Here is a 26,224-nt window from a genome sequence, read left to right as displayed (position 1 = left end):
AAAATGCTGTTGCATTAGTACTTTATTTAAATTCATATGGCTTTCAGACGTAAGATGAAAAATAAGATTCTTTTTTGTTCTTCTACATAGAAGCGCTAAAAGGGTCAGCTTGACCTACTCTAGCTGCCTACTCGTAAAGAATCAATAACATTCGTGTGTGAATAGGAGCTTTGTATATTAGCTTGTTTTTTACAGTATATATACACACACACACACATATATATATATATACATATATATATATATTATATATATATACACACACACACATACTAGCAGGAGGACCCGACTTTGCACGGGAATATTCCATTTTTAGTTTGTGTAGTGGACCTATAAGAATTGCTCAGTTTAGTACTTGTGTATTTTGTATGTCGTTTGTGTATGTGTCTCTGCCCGTGACTTCGTCTGTGTGTGGTTGGGGATTGGCAGAGGGGACCAGCCAGTGGGCGAGGTAAATTAAGTGAGCAGCACAGTTTAGGGTAGACTGGAGGGGGGGGGGGCAAGGGTTTTTGCTCGGAGGCCATGGAGAAGGGTGTTGCAGCAATCTTAACGGGAGATTATGAGGTCATGGACTAACATTTTAGTAGTTTCTGGGGTGAGGAAGAAGCGGATTTGATGGATGTTCTTGAGTTGGAGGTAGCATGAAGTGTTGCCCCAAAGAGCTCATTTGCATAAGACCAAAAATAGCAATATCTTGGAAAAGAGACGCTGATTCACAAGGGGGGAAATAATGTTTAAATTAGCTGACCTTAACCTATCTATCTGAGGGACTGGTCTGATATACTGGGTTTTGATGAGAGATTCCCTTCATTGTGTTCTAGTGCTTTGTTTTAAAAGTTAAAAGACTCATCTATGAATGTAAAAGAAAAAAGAGAGGGACAGCACCGCTCTGTATATAGTGTAGTAAGTAAGTAAAGTGAGAATAAAATCCAGTTTAATGGTTATTCTCGCCTGGCCGGATTGTGAAGGATCACAACCACCATATAGGTTTTGGAACCGTTTACTAGGGGGTTCCTCCCTGGGGGTAGTGTGAGCTGCAACGTCCAATCACCAAGGTGTGAGGATATGAAGTCAAGGACCATCAACAAGGACTGCGCTTTACCCGTAGAATTTTTTGGAGAACTGTATTTTTATTGAGATTCACACACAACGCGTTTCGGGTCACACAACCCTTTTTCAAGTGTATAGAGACTTCCCAGAGCAGCTGGGAGTCTTAGTGGTTCCGAGTTCAGTTCATCTATGAATGTGCAACTTATTTTTATTTATTTTACACATAGATCGAATAATGTTTGAGGATCACTGTACAGGCAAAGCTACTGCACATCCACCAAAAGCTTTTAGAGCAAACCTCCAATTTACAAATGGTAAAGTTATGAATTACTAAATGAAAATACACAATAAAACTTAGAAGACAATAGCTTCTGGGGTATCTGTGGTTTACTGAGCAGCCCCTTCCCCATTACTTACAAATTTATCAATAGCATACAAACTCATTTGTTTCCTTATATAAAGTACCTTCTGTTAGCAATGTTTGTGTGTGGCCATTGTACGTGAAAACAGAAAATACAGTAATATGGTGAATATATTACTAATAACACGGAGAAATTTATATATATATATATATATATATATATATATATATATATATATTCTCTCTATAGATAGATAGATAGATAGATAGATAGATAGATAGATAGATAGATAGATAGATACAGATTTGATGTAATGTCCTTAAAACATCTCAAAATGAGGCTCAGTAGTGTGTGTGGCCTCCATGTGCCTGTATGACCTCCATACAATGCCTGGGTAAGCTCCTGATGAGGAGACCTGGACTAAAGCATCTGCCAACTCCTGGACAGTCTGTGGTGCAATGTGACATGCTGGAGCCACCACCAGGAGAAGTGGAGGGGGCCGTAGGAGGGAAACAACCCAGCAGCAGGACTGCTACCTCCGCCTTTGTGCAAGGAGGAACAGGAGGAGCACTGCTCACATCAATATTTAATGTATTGTATAGATAGATATTTAGATGTAAATCGTATAAGTGTATAGATAGATCAGATAGATTTATGGATACATAGGCTGCAGTCCCTAAGTTCAAGGTCACACTTTAATTCAAAATGAAAATGATTCACTCTAATGCTTAAAGCTTATTTGTATGAGCACAACTTAAATAAAAGTACAATTCCCAATATCACGCACTAACATCATCGATTATATCCATCAGCAATGCGCACAAAAAATAAACAAATTGAAAGAAATTGTTTTAACTTGTATGTACTATAATTGTAATCCGTAGAAAACAAAGCAGCACATAGACTTTGCATTGGAATAAGGCTGAAACCACTGGAGATAAGTTATTTGCTTCTCCGTACTTGCTTGCATCCATCTTCATTTACCACACGGGGGAGTCAGAAACTTAATAAGCCCTAAACAATGACTCATTTTCTGTTCTGGTTTTGTGTAGTTTTAGTCTGAGCAAAACAATTAACAGTCCTCAAGCAGATCTACAGATATCTATGCAATGCCTACCTGCTTCAGCCTCTGCCAATATTCTGGTCCCTTCATTTCCATCTCTCTCAAACTTGGTGGAATGTACCAAAAACAGATATTTGCATATTCCGGCTAAAAAAAAATAGAAAAATATAAATATGCAAAATACAACAATACATAAAAAGAATGGTCTGCATCTGCTGTAGACAAACCAAAATGGGGTTATATGGATGCTGTAGGTCATCATCACAGCCAAGTAAACCCAGACTAGAGGAGTAGTGGGAGGATTAAATGGGTATAGATGGGTACAGTTTTGTTATTTTAGTACAATTAACCATGTTTTATAAAAACCTCCAGAAGATTTGCATAATCCAAATTTCTAATATGCACCTACTATTTTACTCAGTCTTCAATGCAATAACATTGCAATGAAATTCTTGGCATACCGCCATCAATATTGAATATTACTTCAGATTTTCCAGACTGATAATGCACTCCAATAATCTGATTCTTAGATCCATTGCCTTCTGTCCTTGCATAGGCATTTATATAAAATTTGAGTCTTTTTATGAATAGGAATAATACAATAATATCGCAGCTACAAGGGACATTCTGTAAAATACTCCACTGTGTTACATTGAGCTTCTGTCTGCTGCGTCTGAGAAAAATACAATCTGCTGTCAATAGGGTTGAGCGATCAGGATGGGGAAAGATCGGATCCCGATCAGTGATTGAGCAAATTTCATCGGGATCGGCTGGAAAATGATCGAAAATCGGATTTTGATATCTCAAGATCGGCTCAACCATACTGTATATATAATATACAATTAGGGTTGAGCGATTGGGAAAGATCGGATGGATTGATCAGAAGGGAGAAGTATAAGAGCTTCCTATATACTTCCCATTCCTTATGTAGCCATTCTTGGTTTTGGTTCAAAAAAACGCAACAAAATCTACAAAAAATAAAATAAAATCTGTGTTTCTGCAACTTGGGGCCTTTTACCCTCAAAGATAATAAATAGCCCCATATGGCAGCACCATAGCAAGAAACTATAGATTCTCTCGTGAAATAATTGTGTATAGTTGTGTCTACCAGTAACTCTAATTTGTCCAAGGACTCCATTTTTTAATTGTAACCAGATCAATAAGATAATGAGAAATTTTTAAAATGCTGCAATTCACAACTTAGCCACTGGGTGGCTGCACACAGATGTATACAAGATAGCTAACATATTACTTAGTGATATCATTGTCTATCATGAAAGGCTGCTCAAATCTATATATCAATGTATTGAGACTTGTACAGCCAAGGGAGAAAATGTAATGTTAGTGGTCTGGCGTTTTGTTATTACCGGTGGTCACCTCCACTGGAATACTAACAGTTCCAGGGCTGTTTTAATAGTCCTGGGGGGCCCTGTTCAAACTTTTTGGAAGTAGGCCCACCCACATCATTTAATTACCCATAAGGCCCCGTCCCTTAACCATCAATGTAGCACAAAAAAACTAACAAAAAATTCTTACCTAACCTACAGGCTTTGGCTGTAATAATTGGCACTCATGGGGCTTCCCTGCCGCAGACAGCATTAGCCAAAGCCTGAATAATGGATCACGGAAGTGAGAGCTCCAATATTGGTCTGTGACCTGGTTTCGCCCAGTTTTACAGATGTTAGCTGGTTTAGATCATGTGGTCTGAGGGGATACCCCTCATTCACATCTGCATTGGTATTCCATCCGGGGGAGTCCGCATGAGGACCCCCGAATGGAATACCAAACACAATTTCAGGCGCTGTGCAGTAAAAGCACACAGACTCCATAGACTATAATGGGGTCCGTGTGCTTGCCACGCGCTGCCTACACGAATCATGCGGACAAGAAAGTACTTTCCTGTCCGCATGTTCTGTGCGGAGATCTGGCAGCAAGCAGAGATCTATGAGGTCCGTGTGCTTTTACTGCACAGCACTTGCAATTGCATTTGGTATTCCATTCAGGGGGTCCCATATGGACTACCCCAGACAGAATACAAATGCAGATGTGAACCAACCCTTACTCTGGTCACTGAATCTAGGCCATTGAAAGTAGTTCAATAACTTATTTTCACTGACCAAGAGTAAGGCTGCCATTTTCAGAAAGTTTACCTGAGAGTAATGTACTGTAAGCTATATACTGTATGTTACACAAAGTCACTGGAGGATGTCAGTCATTTATAATACGTAGTATGTTAGTAGCTACATACCTCCCAGAGAAGCTCAAACCCATCTCTCTTCTTAATTTCATTAGCTAGATATCTGAAAAAAAGAGGGAAAACGTGTATTTATTATTAGAGACAATGGGAATGAATAGTATGCTATAATATACATGGGAATAATAAGGTTTATACTGTACAGAGAATATACAATTGATTTACAGATATTGAAATTATTAATATTTTGTAGAATTAATGGTCACTTCTACACTGTACCATGAAATGAATTCACTACAACTAAAGCTCAGTACACATTTATTGCAATGGGTGATCCAAGGTTATAAAATGATTACTATGTTTCTATTTAATCCCATCGTAAAACCAGACACAAGTCTAGTCAGAAAATACAGACTCGAGAAAGAATTAAAAGCATAGGAACTGTCCAAATTGGATTGAGTCAAGTGGAGATCAAAATGATGGTGTTAAGAGGAAAGTTTTGCTTCTCCACATGGTGAACTTGTCAGGTGAATGAACCCTGGTTGTGAAAGGCAGTCTTAAAGTGGTTATATAAGATCAGAATAACATGCTTTCTTTAAGAAAAATCATCTTTCTTGCTTGTAAGGCTGTGAGTATTCTTGCCACTCAGTCCTTATCACTTGTAAGAAGGAGCTTATGTATATGAGTGCTGCTATTTCTAGTTATGTTTCTCTAATCTCGTATAATTAGAGATGGTCGACCATTAGAGATGAGCGAGTAGTGAAATATTCAAGATTCGATATTCGTTTCGAGTAGAGCCTCAATATTCGAATTCCATTATAATCTATAGGAAAAAATGCTCGTTTTAGGGGAAACTATTATTCGACTAAAGGAGAGTCACCAAGTCCATGAGTAGCAGGAGGAGAGTGTTTCGGAGGAGCGCTGTGCAGTTAAAGCGCACAGACCCCACTATAGTCTATAGCACAGCACTTGCAGTTGCGCTGATATTCCGTTCGGGGGGTCCTCCTGTGGACTCCTTCTGGACAGGAGGCAAGCGCTAATGTGAACTGACCCTTACTTATCTTGCAGGACCAGCATTGATTGGCCGAATGCTATACACTGTATAGCATTCGGCAAATCATCGCTGGTTCTGCAGCAGGCTCGTCCTTCCTAGTCGGGAGAGCTGGCAGCTTGCGTTTATGCGGGAGCTGACTTTTTCTCGTAGGAATGCTTTGACCAGCGTTGATTGGCCAGTGTACAGCATTTGGACAATCAACACTGGTTCTGCCGGAGGCTCGTCTGTGAGGAGGCAGAATCTAAGATTGGACCACAATGGAGACTGCTGTGGTCCGATCTTAGCTGCCAGCTCTCCCGACTAGCAAGGATGAGCCTGCTGCAGAACTAGCATTGATTTGCCGAATGCTATACAGTGTATAGCATTCAGCAAATCAACGCTGGTTCTGAATCGAATCTTTACTGCGAATAGTGATAGTATTAGAAGAAGTACGAGTATTTACTTTTAGAGACAAAAGATGAACCTAAGAAAAAAAAAACTAAGCTACAGGTTTCTCTTTAATTAAAGAATTATTTCCATCTTGTAATATGATGGAATCTTTCTAAGTCTGAATTCTGAGACACCTGCCAAACCTGTGAATGAAGTGGCCAATTATTGTCAGTCCCTGGCCACCCACTGTGAATGGGGTTGTATTGCAACTTCCAACATAACAACTAGCTACAGATATTACCCTACAGGGAAAAACTTTGAAAAGGCCACAGTGCTTAGCTAGTACTAGAGTCCCTTCATCCTGAGCAGCATGGGGGCCTTAGAAGCCAGACCACAACTTTTAGAGAAATAATTAAATATCTTGCCAGTATAATATTAGCTTATTGAAAGCGTCATGACACAACTGGCCATTAAAAGGATTAGTAACATGCCGCCCATTCTGCAGTCAGCACATGACCAGGGAAAAAAGAGCAGATTGATATATAGTTGTGTGAAAAAGGTTCAGTATAACTTCTGAACTAGGAGTCCGGTGGGAGGTTTCACTTACTCATTCAGAGTTTGTAGAGATGGCTGATTAGGACCGCCCACTGGACTCTCAATAAGCATAAGTTCTCATCAATAAATTCTAAGTTATTCTAAATCAGGGGTAGGGAACCTTCGGCTCTCCAGCTGCTGTGAAACTACAACTCCCAACATGCTCCATTCACTTCCATGGGAGTTCCAAGAACAGCAGAGCAAGTATGCATGCTGGGAGTTGTAGTTTTGCAACAGCTGGAGAGCCATACGTTCCCTACCCCTGTTCTAAATCTTCCCATAAAACTGTATATCAGTCTATTAAGCTTTCCATTGTCTGGCATAAGCACTGCATTTTCTACATACTGTAAAAGCTTCCCTTTAATTGTGACGCGGATCAGTATGGATGCTGATACTAAAAATCTCAGCTTCACTGTACTACAGTGATATGCTGCCAGCTTGTCTAGTATTGCAGAAGTAAATCTCATTTAATAACATCTTTCTATTTATTCCATCAGCTACAGATAAGAATAACCAAGACGGAGTAGGTAAAACATTGTGCTAATGAACTGACATATGAGAAAGACGTACGAAGGGGCAGAAAACAATAATGCCAAGGTTCCCTCTGCAATGCATAATGCATTGACACCTGTAAGGCTTCTCATCTCAGACAGAATGGAGAGCATATTATGGAGAGGTTTTTTATGATGTGCCTATTTTCATACAATGTATTTCCTTCTTATAAATAACCATATTTCCAACAAAAGGGCCATTGAGCTAAAGGTAAATGAAAATATGAGCTCAAAATATGATCATTCAAGAACATATTACCCAATAATACTAAACCTCAAGAGCAAATGTTCTGCATAGATGCCATCTCACAAATGCTCTGCTGTTCAGTCTTGGGCTTTTAACTTGAGACACACTGTACAATGGAGAACGGTCATTATGTTTTTTTAAGAAAATAGCTGCAAGGAAGAAATCTTACAGCTAGATTATTAACCCAATACATCAAAGCATTGGATTAAAGTTCATAAAAGTAATATCTCCTGCTTATTATTATTAATATTAACATTAATAAATTATAATAATAAGTAGAAGGCTGTGAAAGACAATTGATGAGATAATTTATTACCGGCAGCTATTCCTTATGACTCTTACATGCACATACATGCACACGTCGGTTGAATATCCATATGTTCTCAATGGAGATAGGGGAGTAACCTATTGCCAGACAACCCTTGGAATCAGTGGCGTAACTAGGAATGGTGGGGCCCTGTCGCGAACTTTTGACATGGCCCCCCCCCCAAGCGACATGGAAGACCTCGACCGATCCCCTCCTCCCCATTCCTGCGCGCTCTATTATGTCCCTTAGTGGCCCCTGCACACAGTATTATGTCCCTTAGTGGCCCCTGCACACAGTATTATGTCCCTCAGTGGCCCCTGCACGCAATATTATGTCCCTTAGTGGCCCCTGCACACAGTATTATGTCCCTTAGTGGCCCCTGCACACAGTATTATGTCCCTTAGTGGCCCCTGCACACAGTATTATGTCCCTCAGTGGCCCCTGCACGCAATATTATGTCCCTTAGTGGCCCCTGCACACAGTATTATGTCCCTTAGTGGCCCCTGCACACAGTATTATGTCCCTTAGTGGCCCCTGCACACAGTATTATGTCCCTCAGTGGCCCCTGCACGCAATATTATGTCCCTTAGTGGCCCCTGCACACAGTATTATGTCCCTCAGTGGCCCCTGCACGCAGTATTATGTCCCTTAGTGGCCCCTGCACACAGTATTATGTCCCTCAGTGGCCCCTGCACGCAGTATTATGTCCCTTAGTGGCCCCTACACACAGTATTATGTCCCTTAGTGGCCCCTGCACACAGTATTATGCCCCATAGTCGCCCCTGCAGACAGTATAATGATAGTATTTGTGGGGCCCACGGTGTCACTTACCGATCAGTTAGTAAATAGGGCCCGTAACGGCCTATTAAAAAAAAAAAAATGCAGCGGTAGCGGCTGTCACCAGGCCCCATAATGTCCCGGGCCCTGTGGCAGCTGCTACCACTGCTACCACGGTAGTTACGCCACTGCTTGGAATGACTTACTTATCATGAGAACAGAAGATTGGGCATGTTAAATTTCAGCATGCCTTATCTTTTTTGCCCCAGCAGTGTTTGGGAAGGGATTTCATACACCTTTATGCATATTACATATTGCCAATTTATTATTCTTTATTTTTAGAGCACCATTATTTGATCATACTGAGTATATGGAAACGGTTTATATACATAAATTTAACCCCAAACTAACTAGATGACCTAACTTGTATGGTGAGGAAGAGGACCCTTCTTGCAAGAACATACAATCTACAAGAAGGATGGAGAAAATATGTGAGGGTAGATGCTGCTCATATATGACATTTTGTGGCAGTAGAGTTACTGTAAGTAGGGGTGTTTTCAGGTTGTGTTTGACATTATACATGTGTATGAGCACCTTGTGGCTTTGTAGGGAGTCTGTCATCAGTCCCTAATGAACTATAAGCATATAGCTGAGGTTCACATGAATAAAATGCTCCTTTCTCCTCCTAGATAGGCACACACATTGCTGAAATATTAGCTTTTATTTTGATACACAATTTAACTTTTTTTTTATGTAGATTCTGAGCCCCATATAGGGCTTACAATCTACATTTTTCCTTATCAGTGTGTCTTTGGAGTATGGGAAGAAATCCACACATACATGGGGAGAACATACAAACTCCTTGCAGATGTTGTTAGTCTCATGCCACCAAAGAGCTTCCTACATGCTATGACTCCAGGTCCAGGTAATCTACATGTCAGTCACTGCAGGAAGGGAGGGACTGAACACTGGAAAGCATAGCTCTTTGGTGGTATGATTGTAACAGTGATGCCTTATTGCACCAAACTCCTCATTTGCATATCAGGACACATCAGGGGGAAAAGCCTATTATCTCAGCAACGGAGGCACAATTTGGAAAGCAGAAAAAGGTGTTATATTCAAGTGAACCCTTGTTATCTCACTCTGCTTATAGTTCAATAGGGACTGTTCTGGTGACAGACTCTTTTAGTACAGAGCTGAACAATGTGCATGTAGATTCTAAAGAATTTCATCCCAGGGTATGTTCACACGGAGGAATATGAAGAGGAATTCCTTTTCATTTTCTGCCACCGTCATTTTCGCCGCGTTCTAGCTGTGACAGGATGCCAATGTAGTGAATCAGCATTCTGTTAGGCATTTCGCTTCTGATTCGGTCCGGAAGAATGAGTCTAATCAGTAGGGAACCTCGAGCTGCGATCACCCTGGCTGAATCAGCCACGGAATCCGCGGCAAGATTGAGCAGGGCACTTCTTTTTTCTGAATCCTGCTGCAATCTCTGCCACCCATTGAAAACAATGGGAAGTGGATTCCGGGAGGAATCTGCTCCGGATTCAGAGGCGAAATCTACCCCCAAATCTTCGGAAAATTCCTCCATGTGAGCACAGCCCTAAAGAACCTCAACCTTTTACCACCAAGTTGTGCTCCATGCAATGCTGTACTATGACCTTATTTTCTCCTGAAACATTGCTTATAAAGGAATGGTGCAATTCCATAATAGTTTAATGGAATCCCTCAGATTATGGGCACCACCTTACGACTTTGTACAAACTAAAAGTTGTAGAATGCCATATTATATGCGCTTCACCATGGCTATCCAAAGATCTGAATTGTGTGCAAACAACATGAATCAATGCACCCTACCTGTCTGGTAACAATAGTTAAGCTGGTGGAGTTGGAGTAATGGTGTTTGGCGGAGTGTTTTCTCAGCACACCCTGCGTATACCATAATGCAAGGCTGCAGTTCTGAAGAGACGGAAGGTCCAACATGTCACTAGCGGGGTGTCTCTAATTTAGAGGCCATTTAGTATATATTACTGTACTCAAAGTAAATTTAAGGATTATCATTATATCACGTTTTACATTTAGATCATCAAAGTACTATTAGTGTCACATATGTTCAGTATTCTTCCCCAGCACCATAAAAATGTTGTTTTCCTGCCCTTGACAAAATTGTTTAACAACCACTCATTACTAAGCTGCAGAAAAGTCGGTGAAATCCAAGGATTTTTAAATTGAGAAAAATGAACTCATTCTTCTTAAGCGTGACAGACATGAGATATATCTCCCCAATGGATCTTAAAAATAAAGCTCAGACTAATAACACATAATTGATGTAACTGTACCTATGCTGGGAAGACATGAATGAATGAGTCAGTGAAAAAATGACACCTATGACAACTTTAACACCTCGGAGTTGGCCTTGCGCAGTGGAAAAGAACTGTCCTTAAGATATAAGGTCAGAAGACTAGCTCAGAAAGCCAAATCTATTTTCAGACTCTGAGGCACATTAGTTCTGTATCCTTCAAGTAATCCCCAATGTAATATATCAGCGAGACGTGAACAGTTCAGCTGGCCAAAACAGCTGAAAACGTGGATAAAAGAAATCGAAAAATAAAACAGTTGACAGATACAGTAAAATCTTATCACATCCCATCATGACAATGGCCCACAAAAGCAAATCAGAGCATTTTGTGTAATGGCATCAGATAAGATGGCTGCTAGAAAAGCCTTGACTGATGCAATAATCTCATTAACGCTTCAATATACTCCTGAAACCAGCTAAAGTAATGACAGCAATATGTTAAAAGGTTGTGGAGGCAGAAGACAACCGGACAAGATGTAGTACGTCAAAGTGTTCTCTAAAAGCCTTATCATGGGATCTTGTTTTCAATTAGAGTATAAAGGAGCAATGCTGGGGTGGCATTATTTATTACACTTTACTAATAAGTTAATGGATTGATGCAAAAGTCAGCAGCACCGGATAAATGAGTGCAATGTCAAGAACACTTAGGTGTTGGAAATCATGGCAGAAAATAAGACACAAAAAAATCTCCATTTATCTAAAAATGGTTTAGCTTTATAAGCCATTATACTGTCTGAAAGTTTCATGCTGTAAATGAACATAAGATTGAACCAGACATTCAGTGAACAGTGCTCCTAAATGACCCCAGAGCATTATATTTGGCTAAAATTGATGAATGTATTATGAATTTCCAAAAAATTCAGATTGAGAAGAACCTAAGATTTTTGGGGATTGCCACCCATGAACCACTATTATACTATGGGGTGTCTTCAGACCATAGAGTTTAGTAAATTGAGGCCTAGTGAGGTAATAAACATAGCAATCTTACTTCTCCTGAGCTCCTCCATAGTGTCTGGTGGTATCTCATGACTTTGGGCCTTGGGGCACTGAAGTCACGACAATTGTGTCTATGATAATTCACCTATCCTGGGTCTCTGCTCATTATACTATGAAAGCCAAAGAGATACCAAAGTATAATAACAAGTTTGCTCTGAAATTAAACTGCTGAGCAAACCCATGAATATTTGGCAAAACAAATCCCGGGACCTTGACCCAATTTTAGAGATCACCCAATGCGGAAGCGTGACACCCCCCCCCCCCCAATCAGAAATCCGAACACAGGTGTAAACCTACCATAATTTTAGATACAGTGGAATAATTAAATGTGTAATGAAATATCTGTGAAGGTGGCCGTAGAAGGTGACCTTAAATCAGTGTATGGGATTAGAAAAAATGTTCTATTAATTCCACATATACTCTTGCCCTTTGACTGTTTTTACTGTTGCATTTGAGCCCCATTGTCCTTAATAGACTAAGCTACAATACACATACATTGTGCATGAGAAAGGCTGGTGACATCTCTGTGAATAAACAGTTTTTTTCTAATCTCATAGAGCTTCATTAAAGGGGTTGTCCCATCACAAGGATCCTATCTATACTGCTTGTTAATGTGGATTTAAGACTTTTCCTAAATACACTGCTTCAGCAAAACTGCTTTGTTTGTCCACTATCTTAATTTATTCACTTCATTGTTGACACTGAATTTCTGTGGCCCTTGGGAATATCTGCTCAAATGTCAAGTGACTTAGCTGCCTGCTCTCAGAGGGGGAGGGAAGAGGGGCTAAGTGCACGGGAGTGAGCCTGTGTCTGTAGCTGTTCCTGTGTCTACACCACACATGTGACCTAACTTCCTGCTCTCAGATAAAGGAGGGGGGAAATGAGTGCTGCTTTCTTATATAAAACAGTCTAAATACTAGTGGGACCTGGTCCCTCTGCTCACTAGAATTTAGCTTTCTTATATAGAGCAGGCTTAAAGCTAGTGGGCAGAAGGACCTGGTCCCTTAGCCCACTAGGATTTAGCCAACTCTATATAGAACAAGCTAAATTCAAGTGTTATAGGACCTTTGATGACATCACAGGCCCTTCAGTCGTCCCATAGGATCACGCTATGTGGTGGGCAGAGCTACACAGTGATTTGGGGGCGGGGATAAACTGGAGGTAGTTGGACAGTATGGCTTTGCATATGAAACCCTGCCCATCAATTGACGTTGAAAACCAAAAAGAAGTCTTTGCAGCAGTGAAGACTGGTGAGCAAGGGACATGGGAATACTCTTTTAATTGCTAACTTGTAATAATTTCCCTCTGTCACTGCAGCTAGTAACAGAAGGAAAAACATATGCTTTGAGATATTTTTGCTAAATGGATCTTACTTGAAAAGATCAAATTAACCAGAAGGAAATTGTTTATGCTTGCCGAAGAGCAGAAATCTCATTGGGATTATTTTGAATAACATGCTGATTATTTTATCACAATATACAAGAAATATTACAAAGGTGTCATACAGTTCAGACAAATGTATCAATATGATATGTGTATCTTTAAGATTAATTTCTAAGTGTACTGTTGTAGATATGTCTGGAGGAGAGAAAGTTTTACCAGCAACATAGAAGGAGATTCTTAACAGTAAGAACAGCGAGGCTATGGAACGCTCTGCACCAGGAAGTGGTTATAGTGGGTTCAGTGAGCAAGTTCAAAGAGGGCCAGGAGGCCTTTCTTGAACAGAACAATATTACGCTGGGTTCACACCTGCGCCTCGATCTCCATTCTTAGGTTTACATTTTGTGCTCTCCGCGGCAAAAAAGTTTTTTTTTTTTTAACCAGACACAAAGTCCTGCAAGTCCAACTTTGTGTCCAGTTAAAAAAAACTGTTTTGCCGCAGAGAGCACAAAATGCTCTCCAGCGCTCACGGCCAGACACTTTTCAAACCCATTCAATGGGTTTGAAAAATGCCTGCAGGTTTCCGTTTCCTGTCCGAAATTGGGCAGGAAACGGAAACCTACATAATGGAGACCCTGGGTGCAGATGTGAACGAGCCCTTACAGGTTATGGATTCTAGATTTTAAAGACACATTGTTCCAGGGTTTTATACTGACTGTCAGACTGGAGCAGGGAAAATATATTTTTTCCATGAAATGGGACAATTGGCATAAGCCTTCCTCTGGATCAACACTGTAGGGGATTGTAGGGTTATAGGTTGGACTTGATGGACTGATGTCTTCATCCAACCTCATCTACTATGTAACTATATGCATTATATAGTGGTTCAGACATGTCATAAGCCACTTTCACATTGAGACCCTACCCATGTGATCTAGATGTTCTTGTCAAGTTCTTGAGGGACAATTGTTTTTTTTCTGGTTTCCAGTGGATGTTCACAATGGACATTACCACAAAGTAATGCACAAAGACGGAAAAACCCCTTTCAAGTACTGCTCTACCTCCCAGCAGCCAGAATGACCCATAAGAAAATTGAATTGTCTGCTTATGCATGCAAAAAAGACATGTAGTTTATGTGTTCAGTGTATTCATTAGGTTAGAGCTCCATTCAACGTTTCCATTTTTATGACATGTTCATATGTATGTGTATATGTATAGTACAGATGTGTAGCTATATTATGCTACTCTTTGATAGAGTTATACATTAAGCTGCCCAATCTGTGTTAAACTCAGTAATAAAGTGTCTTTTATTGATGATTTAAGGCAACCAGCATTTTATCATGTAAGGCTATTTATAGGATTTTTGAGGTCTACATAAAAAAATAAAAATAAAAACAAATAGTTCCTGCCACGATAAAGAAATATTCTTGAGCATGAAATGTCTCTTTGAATGAACAATTGAATTAACGAATTAGTATGAAATAAAAAACTTCAAAGCTACATTTTGTTCTCTTACTTGGATAATGCTAGAGCACGGTTCACCCTCTCCTCGAGTCCTATGGTCCCTAAAGCCTTCCACATCATCCAGAATTTGAATGCATCTGCTCGCCTACTGCACTGAATAGACTTGTCCCCAGTGTCATATCGAACATCATAGAATTTATCCTGCTGGAAGAGATAGGAGGCTTCCGCTGAATGACATCTTTTAAGCAAGTCCTGGAAAAGATGATGAAACAGACAATGAAATTCTAACAGTGAATTGTATCTATTGTAACTTTTGAATGTAGGAAAATTCCGTCTTCTTGTATTTCACAGAAAATTGATGAACAATTGCATTGTGATATAACCAGTATTGCACTGTTTATTAAATAACTTCAGGATGAATTAAAGTAATACTTTCTGAACATAGGCTTTCACAATGTGTTCAGGTGATCAGAATTATACAGACTTGAATAACACACGAGATATGATATACTGAGTCTTCAAAAGGTTTGAAAACATGGCTGCTGTCTTTAAAAATGTCTTCTTATCAGGGAGTGCTATCAAGTCTATTGATCACATGACCATACTACAGCTCAGTCCTATTAATTTGAATGGGACTGAGCTGCAGCTTGGCCATGTGACCAACAGCCTGAGAATAAGAATTGGAGCCCTGTTACAATGCAAACAGCCATGTTTTCTAATCCTAAATAACCTCTTAAAAATGTAACAGTTGTTTCTTTTGACGTTTCGGGATAATCTTCCACGTGAGTATACTCAAGGAGTGACCGTACTTCTGGCCATTATGATACATCGCTCAGCATCAGACTAAATCTCTCTATGCTTTAATCTCTCTGCCTGTGCTCTGTCCCCCCTGCAGATACTTCTATGGACATCAGTAATCTGACATCTGTAATCTTTGATCTGCAGTCCATATCCTTGAGATGATACAGCAGACTTATAAGAGGACAAAATAAGACATATAACTCTGATAGGACACATCACAAAGCTTCTTAGAATTACCTGTACAAGTGTGGCCAAAGTTTTGTGACTTATGCTAACAGCACTCATCTTTTCTTCTCCGCACAATCATTCTTCCAGAAGCCACTTCTCTCATAGAGAAACACTGACATTCAGATTGGACGGCAGAGGACTGGGGTAAAGTTATTTTCTTTGATGAAACCCCCTTCAAACTATTTAGGATATCTGGAAGAATTATTGTCTGGAGATGAAAAGTTGCCCCGTAGATGTTGCCTACCCTGCTTACTTGGTAGGTGTTTCCTCGAACCCTACATACTATTCACTATATTCTAGCCACAGACAGATTGTGATGCTTGGACTTGTAAAGCTGCATTCTGAGAAAAGTATTACAAACAAATAACGTCACGTTCTCTCAATATTCAACCTATATAAGAATTCATGATGTGATGCTCTATGTTGCTAACTGATGACATTATCACATAAGAAATTCATTGTTATTTAAACAATATAATGACGGTGTCCACGTAATCAGGGGTGTAACTACTGTTTTGGGTTTTTTAACAGTCTGTAACCTGTTGGAGTAACTCCAGCAGGTAATGGGTCCTATTTACTTACCGATCATGGTTCCTGCTGAGCAGGAGCTGGGATCGGTAAGTAGGGCTGCGGGTCCATGAACCCACCAAACATTATCATTATACTCGGTGGGTCTTTTCAGTAGTATACCCCATATTGGCCCCTGCACACAGTATTATGCCCCATAGTGGCCCCTGCACACAGTATTCCCCATAGGGGCCGTTGCACACAGTATTATGCCCTATAGTGGCCCCTGCACACAGTATTATTTCCCATAGTGGCCTCATCACACAGTATCATGCCCCATAGTGGCCCCTGCACACAGTAGTATTTCCCATAGTGGCCCCTGCACACAGTATTATTCCCCATAGTGGCCCCTGCACACAATATGATGCTCCATAGTGGCTCTTGTACACATTATTATTCCCCATAGTGACTATGGGGCCTAATACTGTGTGCAGGGGCCATTATGGGGCATAATACTATGTGCAGGAATGCTGAGGGGGGTAGGTGGTTAGTCGGTCGTGGTCTTCGGGGGGGCCCTATGTCAAAATTTGACCATGGGCCCCCACCATTCCTAGTTATGCCACTGCATGTAACTGCCATTGTTCCAAGCTGTATACTAAACCTTGTTCCAGAGAACTAAAACTTTCCTAAAATATCATTGTACATTAACTTATAAAGTTAGCTAAGTTATTTGGCACACCATAAAATAGCATTATATAGATTATAAAATACAGAACAGACATTTCTACTGAAGGGATTGTTCTATGATAAGAGCACAGACAGTACCAGACATGTCCATAGGTTGTTTCTGGAATTGTGTCTCAGTTCTATTTATTTGTTTTAGTGCTAAGCTGATTTTCTAGGAGAAAGTAGATGTTTTACTTATCCTACAACCTATTTTAATCTAGTTGATACTTTACCTCTCTACTGTAGATGTTGCACAAAATTTTGTGCAACTTATGATAAATGAAGTGACAGTAAAAATATTCCAGACATCAGAAAATACTTTAACCTAATGTATTTATTCCATACCATAGAAACCGTAATTCACTTAGGGCAATGGGGAATATTTATTAAAGCATCCAGAAGAAAAACATTTCTTTGCCTTTTAGCAACCAAATACGGCTCAACTTTCATTTCTTATAGTGCTCTTGGAAATGAAAACTGAGTTGTAAGGGTTGAGCGATCGAGATTGGAAAAGATTGGATTCCGATCGGAGATCGAGAAAATTTCACGATCGAGATCGTCTGAAAAATTATTGGAAAACGGATTTTGAAATCTCAAGATTGACTCAACCCTAAAAGTGACTTTTCCCATAGAAAAAGCATTGATTAGGGTTGAGGATCAGGATCGGAAACGACCGGATTCCGATCGGCGATCGAGCAAATTTCACGATTGCGATCAGGTTTGGCTGGAAAATTATCAGAAATTGGATTTTAAAATCGATCCTGAAATCTCAAGATCATCTCAACCCTACTGAGCTGTGATTGGGAAACAAATAGTTTCTCTTTTAGATTTGTTTCATACCTGCGCCCTGTCTCTGCTCGTTCGCCATCTTTTTTTTTTTTTTTAATTGTGGAGAGAAAAGTCCTGTAAGCATTTTTTTTTTTTGCATTTTTCGGGAAGAAATCTAGCAGACCCATTATAGTCTATGGGGTCTGCGGTTTTCCGAAGCTAACCCCTTTTTTAAACAAATTAATTTTCTGTTCATAGGGTTCCCAAGCGGTCCCCCACAAATGGAAACCCGAACGCAGGAGTGAACAGAGCATTAGACAGTTTGTAAGTCTGCCCAATAATGTCTATATAGGAATAAGCAGTATTTCCCTTTAAGTATCTGTTAGTTTTTACAGTATATTCCTACAGTGTAATTCTGGACATGCAGAAAGCTAAGGGACAGAGCTATAGGCAGACAACTCATTTCCTAACAGAATTGCTGCTGCCAGTGCTTCTAATCACCCAGCCAACTCTTGTGTAGGTGTGATAGATCTAAATACATTTAGCCATTGTTCCTCTTTATCATACTTTTAGACCAGCTGCTGTTGCTGGCTTTAATGATCCTATAACCTAGCGCCTGCTAACAGAAATGATAGAGCATGCTAAATTTCTTGCATTACTCCTAGTTTGATGAATAATGAGAAATGTTGCAAATCATATTGGGCTGTGATAGGAAATTCTTTCACTCGATATAATGCAAACCAAACCAATCTCTGTAATGATTGCTATAGTCCCCAAAGAAATGCCATCTGTTTTCTATGCCTTTGCTTTATGATATAAGTTGGCTGCTCTGTACGTTTCTGCTATAAAAGTTGACAGTATTTCAACAGTGCATTAAATACTGGCTGTGGGGAAAAAAAGAACAAAAAAACAAAAACAAAGAACAATTCAGTCTCCTTCAAGTATTAGAAGAATGATGATATTGAGGAAGTGAGACAATCTTTAATTTTCTTGGCAATTCCTAAGATGGCAATATTGGTATATTCACGTAAAATTCAAAGGTCAAACTAGGAAGATCTATCTATCTATCTATCTATCTATTTCACTGTTATCAGATTTAAAAATCAGTCCATTGTCATGCGATGGACAGTCTATGGACAGGAAACAACATATTACTTTGACTGTAATGAGGAATTGATCCAGAAAGTATATTGCAAAAATAGTATACCTTTCTATTTATTTGATCAAACTGGACAACTCCTTTAATATATAGTAATGCATGGGTGAGTAATCATCTAGACACAAATCTAATCTAGATAGGAAGCCACAGAACTGGTGCTTGATGATGTCACATTGCCACATACGAAGTCTTTGTTGCAGGTGGGTGCCTTGTTACAAATTTTACTTTTTGAGATCAAGGGCACCAGCTTATGTCTTTGTCTTGGTATCGTGGAGAAGTTAGCTCGGTATAAGCAGTGCTGCGGACCCAAACAGTCAAGATGGGGACACAAAATATGCAGCAAAAAAAAACAAAAACAAGAAAATAAATAAACCTTGCCTTCAGGCACAAAATAAGCAAAACAAAATACAGCCTCAACTTCAGGCAAAAACAAAATAAAATCCTGCTCGTCCGAGTGACTAACTAAATAGAACTGATAACCTAACTATATGTGTGGCTTACTACCAGCCACACAAACAAAACAGGTGCAATATAGTCTCACTGGACTCAGGGTCACAGGACAGGACCATACACCTCCTTTCATCTCATGGAACTGCACACAATGTAGGCCTCAGCCCAAGGATCTAGACCTGGGCTGAGGACTACTCCAGATCCGCACTGGACCACACATATGTCAGAAACCTGTAGCTATATCTAAGATATCAAAGCCTTTTATATTTCTGCAGTAAAACTTCAATATAAAACTTTTTTTGTACACATGGCTCTTTAAATAGCAATTACAAGTCTTTTTGCAGAAGCTCGGCCTACCGATAAAACGAGATATGTATAGAAAAAGACAGACTTGAAAAGGCTGAGTGGCACTTTGACTAAGAGCCTGAAAATGAGAAAGCCTGTACTGATTATACGGAAGAACAGACTCGCTAAAGATAATGAATTCATACAAGTGAAGACTTTTTTTATTCCCACTGAGATAGTCACAGGTTGATCCAGGTAGAAAATTACTTTTTGACTGCCGAATTGCAGTTCTTTAAAAGACAGGTAAATCGATCAGTTTATCTTACAATGGAGTAGGCGTCATGGTTCCTTAAGCCAAAAAATTAGGTGGCAATAGTTCTATTCATTAAAACTACAACAAAATTGGTGAAGTGTAGAATTGTTTGTAAAATAAACATGGGCCTAAGGCAGCAGCACAAAAACAGATCAGGAGATCCAGCTATAGTCTCGCAATGCTATTATTTTACAACAACATATTCTGAATTACTGCAGATTGTGACACCAAAACATCTATATCATAGAAATTATTATTTTTCGGAATGGTCTATATACTATTATTTGTACTGTAGTTGCTGATGTAATATCAATAACACTGCTTTTAGATGGTTATCACACATTAGCACTTGTCCTTAATAGGGCTTACAAGCTAATTTTATTGCTTTAAACAGATACTTTACATTTTAGGGACTAGGGCTGGTTGGTGGAAGCCTCAGGCCTTGTGTAGGAGAAGTGGCTGAACATGTACTGTATATGGTCCTCACCATGGAAGACTAAGGTGTTATGGAGCCAACCAAGCTAAAAACTAAGCTCAAAATAGCATGAACGCCCACCTCTCCACATCTTATTACCTGCATAGGTACACAAATGGCCCTTAAAGGGGTATTCCCATCTAGATAATAATTTTTTAATTTGTAGATGATTAAAAGTTAAACATTTTTGCAAATGTAAATAATTAAAAATTCTGCAGAGTTTTAAAGATTTTCTCTAACTTTCTTAGTGGTCACAGTCTGTTATCTTGATCGGTTGCCATGGATACAACCAAAAATGCAGAAACTTTCTATGGTCAGAAAATCATTTGGCCATCTTTCATCTCATGGGTATGACCACCTAAATGTGTATGGGCACCTTTCGAACTAGAGTCTTATCTTGTAGCTACAATTTTCTTTTAAGACAGCCTATCAACTTGACAATTCAGTGTGGTCTGCAGTAAATTGTAGAGATGGAGTAGTACAATAGAGTGTTCTGTAGAATGGTAATTTTGTACTTAAAGAAGTTACAAATGATTAAAAAACATGTCTGCTTTCTCCTTCTCAGAAAGTGACATTACGTCCATTGATCACATGGCAGTGCTACAGCTCAATTCTATTCAAATGAATGGGACCACAATGCAGCATAGCTATATGACCAACAGCAGCGCCGCACCTCCCATGAGGCGACCTGAAGCGACCGCTTCAGGTGGCGCTATGACAGGGCCCTGGGGAGGGCAGCATTTTTTCTTACCTAAGCCAGTCCAGGACAAGCTGTCCTGGACTGGCTTAGCATCACCGAGCGGTGGATTGGGGAGGCCGCTGGAGCAGCGCTGCTCCAGTGGCCTCCCCTCATGCTCAGGCAGAGAGCAGGTCCTCTCCATGCCTGCTCTCTGCTTGCTAACTCTGCTCCGCCCCGCCCCTCGCTCCGCCCAACCCCCCTTTGCTCCGCCCCACCCCCTCCACTCCGCCCCCTCCTCCCGGGGGAGGGGCGGCAGCTGTCTGTCGTCCGCCTTGGGCAGCGAAAAAAGCTGGTTCACCCCTGACAACAGACATCACTTCCTGAGAAAAAGAAAGCAGGCATGTTTTCAAAACCTAGATAAGCCCTTTAGGAGCCTAGTTGGTTGTCCTATACAATGACTGACAGCTATCTCTGTGTGCATTCTCATCAGGGGATGTTACCACTCTTAAGAGCGATACCACCCATGGGACTCTTATAGTCAATATAAACAGAGTTGTAGAATAACAAATGACAAGTTCTACAGTCCTTGTCTACAAACTATATATTATTGCTTAGCACCTCCTGTTCTGTAGGCTACCAGCAGACTGGACATTCAGGTGTCCTATAATCCAGTTTGCTACTATTCATGAAAAGTTACAGAATAATGCTGTTTTCAGGCAAGAAATGTTTTCTTTACAATTTACGAAGTTCCCACATGACTGTAGGCACCACTGCAACAATTGAACACATTAATACATTACATATCTTACGTGTGTGGGCTTAAGTAGAAGAAATATGAGTCAGAATATACTACAAGAGTGCTATAAAATATTAAATAACACCTACCTATAAGTAGTAATGCACTTTTCTTTAATGCAATATGATATACTTTCACTGATATTTTTACTCACTAGTGTATTTGTATATAGGTATGTGTATGGCTGGATTTATCCTTGATCTGATATCAGCAACCTATGTTTACGGTACTTTTTCATCGGGGCAGAAATCTACATAAATATATAGTCTGTATAGTTATCGCCAGGTGCTGTGGAAAAAGAATAGGCAGTCACCAATAATGGCATCAGAGGGGGCAGTAGTGTTATCTATATGGATATGAGTGAACCAGCTTACATCAAAATGGATTCAACTTGAAATGTTCCAAAAATTTTAGGCTCAATCTGAACACAAAACTTTAGGAGGTTTGTCGCTCATGAGCAACTACTGTATTAAACAGTGGAATTAGTTATACTCACCTTCTTCCACCTCTCCTGGACATCTTCTGCCATCTCTTTCAGCCTCCTGGGTGACGTCACATGTCTAAGGGCTCGTTCACATCTTCACCCGGGACTCCGTTCTGCAGGTTTCTGTTCCCAGCACAAAACAAGGCAGGAGACGGAAACCTGCAGGACTCTTTCATACCCATTCATTTGAATGGGTTTGAAAAGTGTCCGACTGTGAGCGCCGGTGAACGTTTCATGCTCTCCGCGGCAAAACAGTTTTTTTTTAAACCGGACACAGAGTCGGACATGCAGTACTCTGTGTCCGGTTTTAAAAAAACGGTTTTGCCGCGGAGAGCTCAAAACGCGGATTGAGCGTATATAGCCTGACAATTGCTGTGTATCCCACTTAGATTTTGGGGAGGTAGACCCTTAAAAACTGGATTGAGCTTATACGGACTGACTAAATTGCTGTGTATCCCACTTAGCTTTTAGGGGGTACAGTATTAAAAACTGGATTGAGCGTATATAGCCAGACTGACTTGCTGTGTATCCCACTTAGGTGTTGGGGGGTACAGCATTAAAAATAGGATTGAGCTTATATGGACTGACTGAATTGCTGTGTATCCCACTTTGGCGTTTGAGGGTAGACATCGTGGAAAGCTGGGTTCAGCATATACAGCCTGACAAGTGCTGTGTATCCCACTTTGGCATTTGGGGGGACACACCATGCAAAGCTGGATTGAACATACATGGACTCCTCTCCCTGCAGTATATAGCTCTGAAAAGAGCTGTTGTTGTTCTTCCGTTTTTCCCTGCCTAGCTGAAGCTAATCCCTATCTAGCCCTCAGCAGCACGACTGTCCCTACGTCTCCAAGCTGCAAAATGAAACGAAGATGGCGGCCGCTATTCTTATAAATCCAAGGTCACATGTTTGCGGCAGCCAATGGGTTTTTTAAAAATGTTTTCAATGCCTATGTTGTCGTAGTTCCTGTCCCACCTCCCCTGCACAGTTATTGGTGCAAAAAAACGCGCCAGGGAAGGTGGGAGGGGATACAAATTTTTACTGCATTTGCCGCGTGGTATTTAATTGGAATCAAATATATCGAACAGCCTGATATTCGATCGAATACCAATTCGATTGAACGCCGTTCGCTCATCTCTGATTATAATCAAACCCTAGAGTACCATAAAAGCACTTCTGGTTAGCGATTAAAGAATCTTTGGACCAAACCACGGGAGCCTGGAGTGAAATGAATCTTCAGAGGTTTACTCATCTCTACATCTATATTACATCCTCAATAGCTTGTGTGCAAAATTCTGGAAATTCGATCTTTTCTGAGAGCTCAGTACAAGTAATTGTTTCTTGATTTGTGCATAACTGGACATATAAATACACAGGGCATCACATATTAACCATTAAGATTCTAGAAGAGTTGGGCAAGTGATAAAGAGATTCTTTTCTATTATTGTGTTACACATCTGACTGCAGAATACTCATTACAGATGATACTAATGTGAAATAAGTCCCAGACTTGGTTGCAGCCTGCTGTGATAGAAATTGATGTCGGTATCTCTGTCACAGCAGAATGCACAAGAATTCTCTTCAATCTCTGCTCTGTTTATTGGATGCATTTTGCATTCAAACAAATATAGGCTGATTTTATCAAATGCGTTAAGCTATTTGCTACTAATATACGGTATATATATATATATATATATATATAAATACTTGTGTATTATCTTGCTTAAATCTTGCTTCTCCAGCGTTCATTATAACAATATTGCACTTAATAGATATGAAAATAAAACAATATCCATTTACGCTTAAAAAATGGGAATTGCTTTAACAAGATATACATCTTCCCATTCAAGTGTATGTATGCATCCATTTATCATAGATACATAATACAGCATATTGTATTATAGAGGAAATGTATTCTTTCCTAGAAGTGATACCTCACTGAGACACTATGGGGCAGCATAGAGTTTATCTTGCATTATCTGCTGCCTTTCTGATTTCTGTACATAGTATTGTATTTTACACATGCCATTACTAGTGTTCCTAATTCCTTCTGATCTGCCACATCTTCAGCAGGAGAGCAGCAAAGAATATAGTCATGGATTGTAGCTTAATGATCTTTTACGCTACTGCTGAATGTGTACAGAAGGTGAGCTCCCGCTCCAGCTAGTTCTCTTACAACCAGACACAAGACAGTGAAATGGAGCAACTTCTTTTAAAATCTTTCTGCAAGTGTACCTAGAATAATTGATGCTATTTTGAAGGCAAAGATCGGTCACCCCAAATATTGATTTCATTTAGATTTCCTTTTTGTTCATTCACTCCATTTTGACAAAAACAAACTAGTAACACTTCTATTTTTTGAAATTCGTTCACATCTGCGTTGGTATTCCGTCTGGGGGAGTCCGCATGGGGAACCCCCGAACAGAAAACCCAAACGCAATTGCAAGCGCTGTGCAGTGAAAACACACGGACCCCAGAGACTATAATGGGGTCCATCTGCTTGCCACATGCTGCCCGCACGAATTGTGCAGACAGGAAAGTAGATTGTGAACTACTTTCCTGTCCGCATGTTCTGTGTGGAGATCTGGTGGCAAGTACACGGACCCAATTATAGTCTATGGGGTCCGTGTGCTTTCACTGCACAGCACTTGCAATTGCACTTGGTATTCCTATTGGGGGGGGGGGGGGCATGTGGATTCAACTGGAAGGAATACCAATGCAGATGTGAAGCAACCCTGACTTTGTCTTTGTTTTTAGACCTTCCTAAAACTATTGCACTATAATGGAAAATGAGGAAAGTAAGAGATGAAGTGGTAGGCTACATAAATTATCTGTCTATCTTGTATGTTTCCTTTAAGGCTGTGGTCCCACATTGCGACACAGCAGCGTTTTAGTAGGGGCAGAAATGGCGTGGCAAGAAACGTCTTTTACAGCACCTGCAAAATGGATGGGATTCTAACTAATTTGCAGAAACAAATTTGCAGCGGATATACTGTGATTTAAAAAACGAAAGCATTTTGGGACTTTCTGCAAAAAATGATAAGGAAAATACAAGATGCATTTCCGCCAGCGGTCTTTTCCACAGCATTTTTTTTTTTTTTTTCGCAGTGATTCACTGATTGGGGACTTAGCATAAAGGGGTTTTCTAGAATGAAATATTGGCAACCTATTCTTAGGATAAGTCATCAATATCTGATCAGACTGCAGTCTTTTTTATTGTTTTTTGGAACTGAGGAATAATAAAAGTTGTATTATAATTTTTTTAATGATAATAATCACTTAAAAAATGGCAAAATTACAGAAATACTTGATAGTCACACAATCTTCATGATTTGGACTCTGCATGCTATCTCTCTGATGGATTTCTTCTTTTTACAGCCTAATGAGATGGTCTGTTTCATTTCCATTGAGAACTTCTTTGACCGCATGTTGTGGGTTCACAGAAACAGCTGCCAAATGCAAATGCCACAACTGGAAACAACTCCATACATTTTACCTGCTTAATTGATCATGGATTAATGAGGGAATAGCCCATGAACCCCTTTAAATAGCTTTTAGGATAATTGTCCAATTACCTTTGGTCCCTTGGGAAAGGGACAACTTTATAATATTACATAGCTGTAATTGCTGAACCTTCCCTCCAATTAGGATGTGAAAATTTAAGCCCATATTGATTATAGAACTGTATCTTGAACAACTAAAGTGACTAAATTTGTGTCCTTACCTAACTACATAAATATTAGGTTCTTTTTTTTTAATTTATGCAGATTGTGAGTAGGGTT

General features: G+C 39.9%; 1 protein-coding gene across 2 annotated transcripts in view; it reads right to left on the bottom strand.

Moving 5' to 3' along the window:
• The window catches only part of GADL1 (glutamate decarboxylase like 1), a 163,073-nt gene that overhangs the window by 40,764 nt on the left and 96,085 nt on the right, over positions 1-26,224 (bottom strand). For both annotated transcript variants that reach the window (XM_075271331.1, XM_075271332.1), the window contains 3 exons: positions 14,823-15,022; positions 4,724-4,775; positions 2,530-2,622 (listed from right to left, as the gene is read on the bottom strand). In XM_075271331.1, coding sequence (XP_075127432.1) covers positions 2,530-2,622; positions 4,724-4,775; positions 14,823-15,022 — 345 coding nt within the window. The remainder of the gene's footprint in view (positions 1-2,529; positions 2,623-4,723; positions 4,776-14,822; positions 15,023-26,224) is intronic.

Source organism: Leptodactylus fuscus, chromosome 4 (genome assembly GCF_031893055.1).
Source record: "Leptodactylus fuscus isolate aLepFus1 chromosome 4, aLepFus1.hap2, whole genome shotgun sequence".
NCBI classification, from domain to species: domain Eukaryota; kingdom Metazoa; phylum Chordata; class Amphibia; order Anura; family Leptodactylidae; genus Leptodactylus; species Leptodactylus fuscus.
Note: the sequence above shows the minus strand (reverse complement) of the source record. Positions and strands in the feature narration are given on the sequence as shown.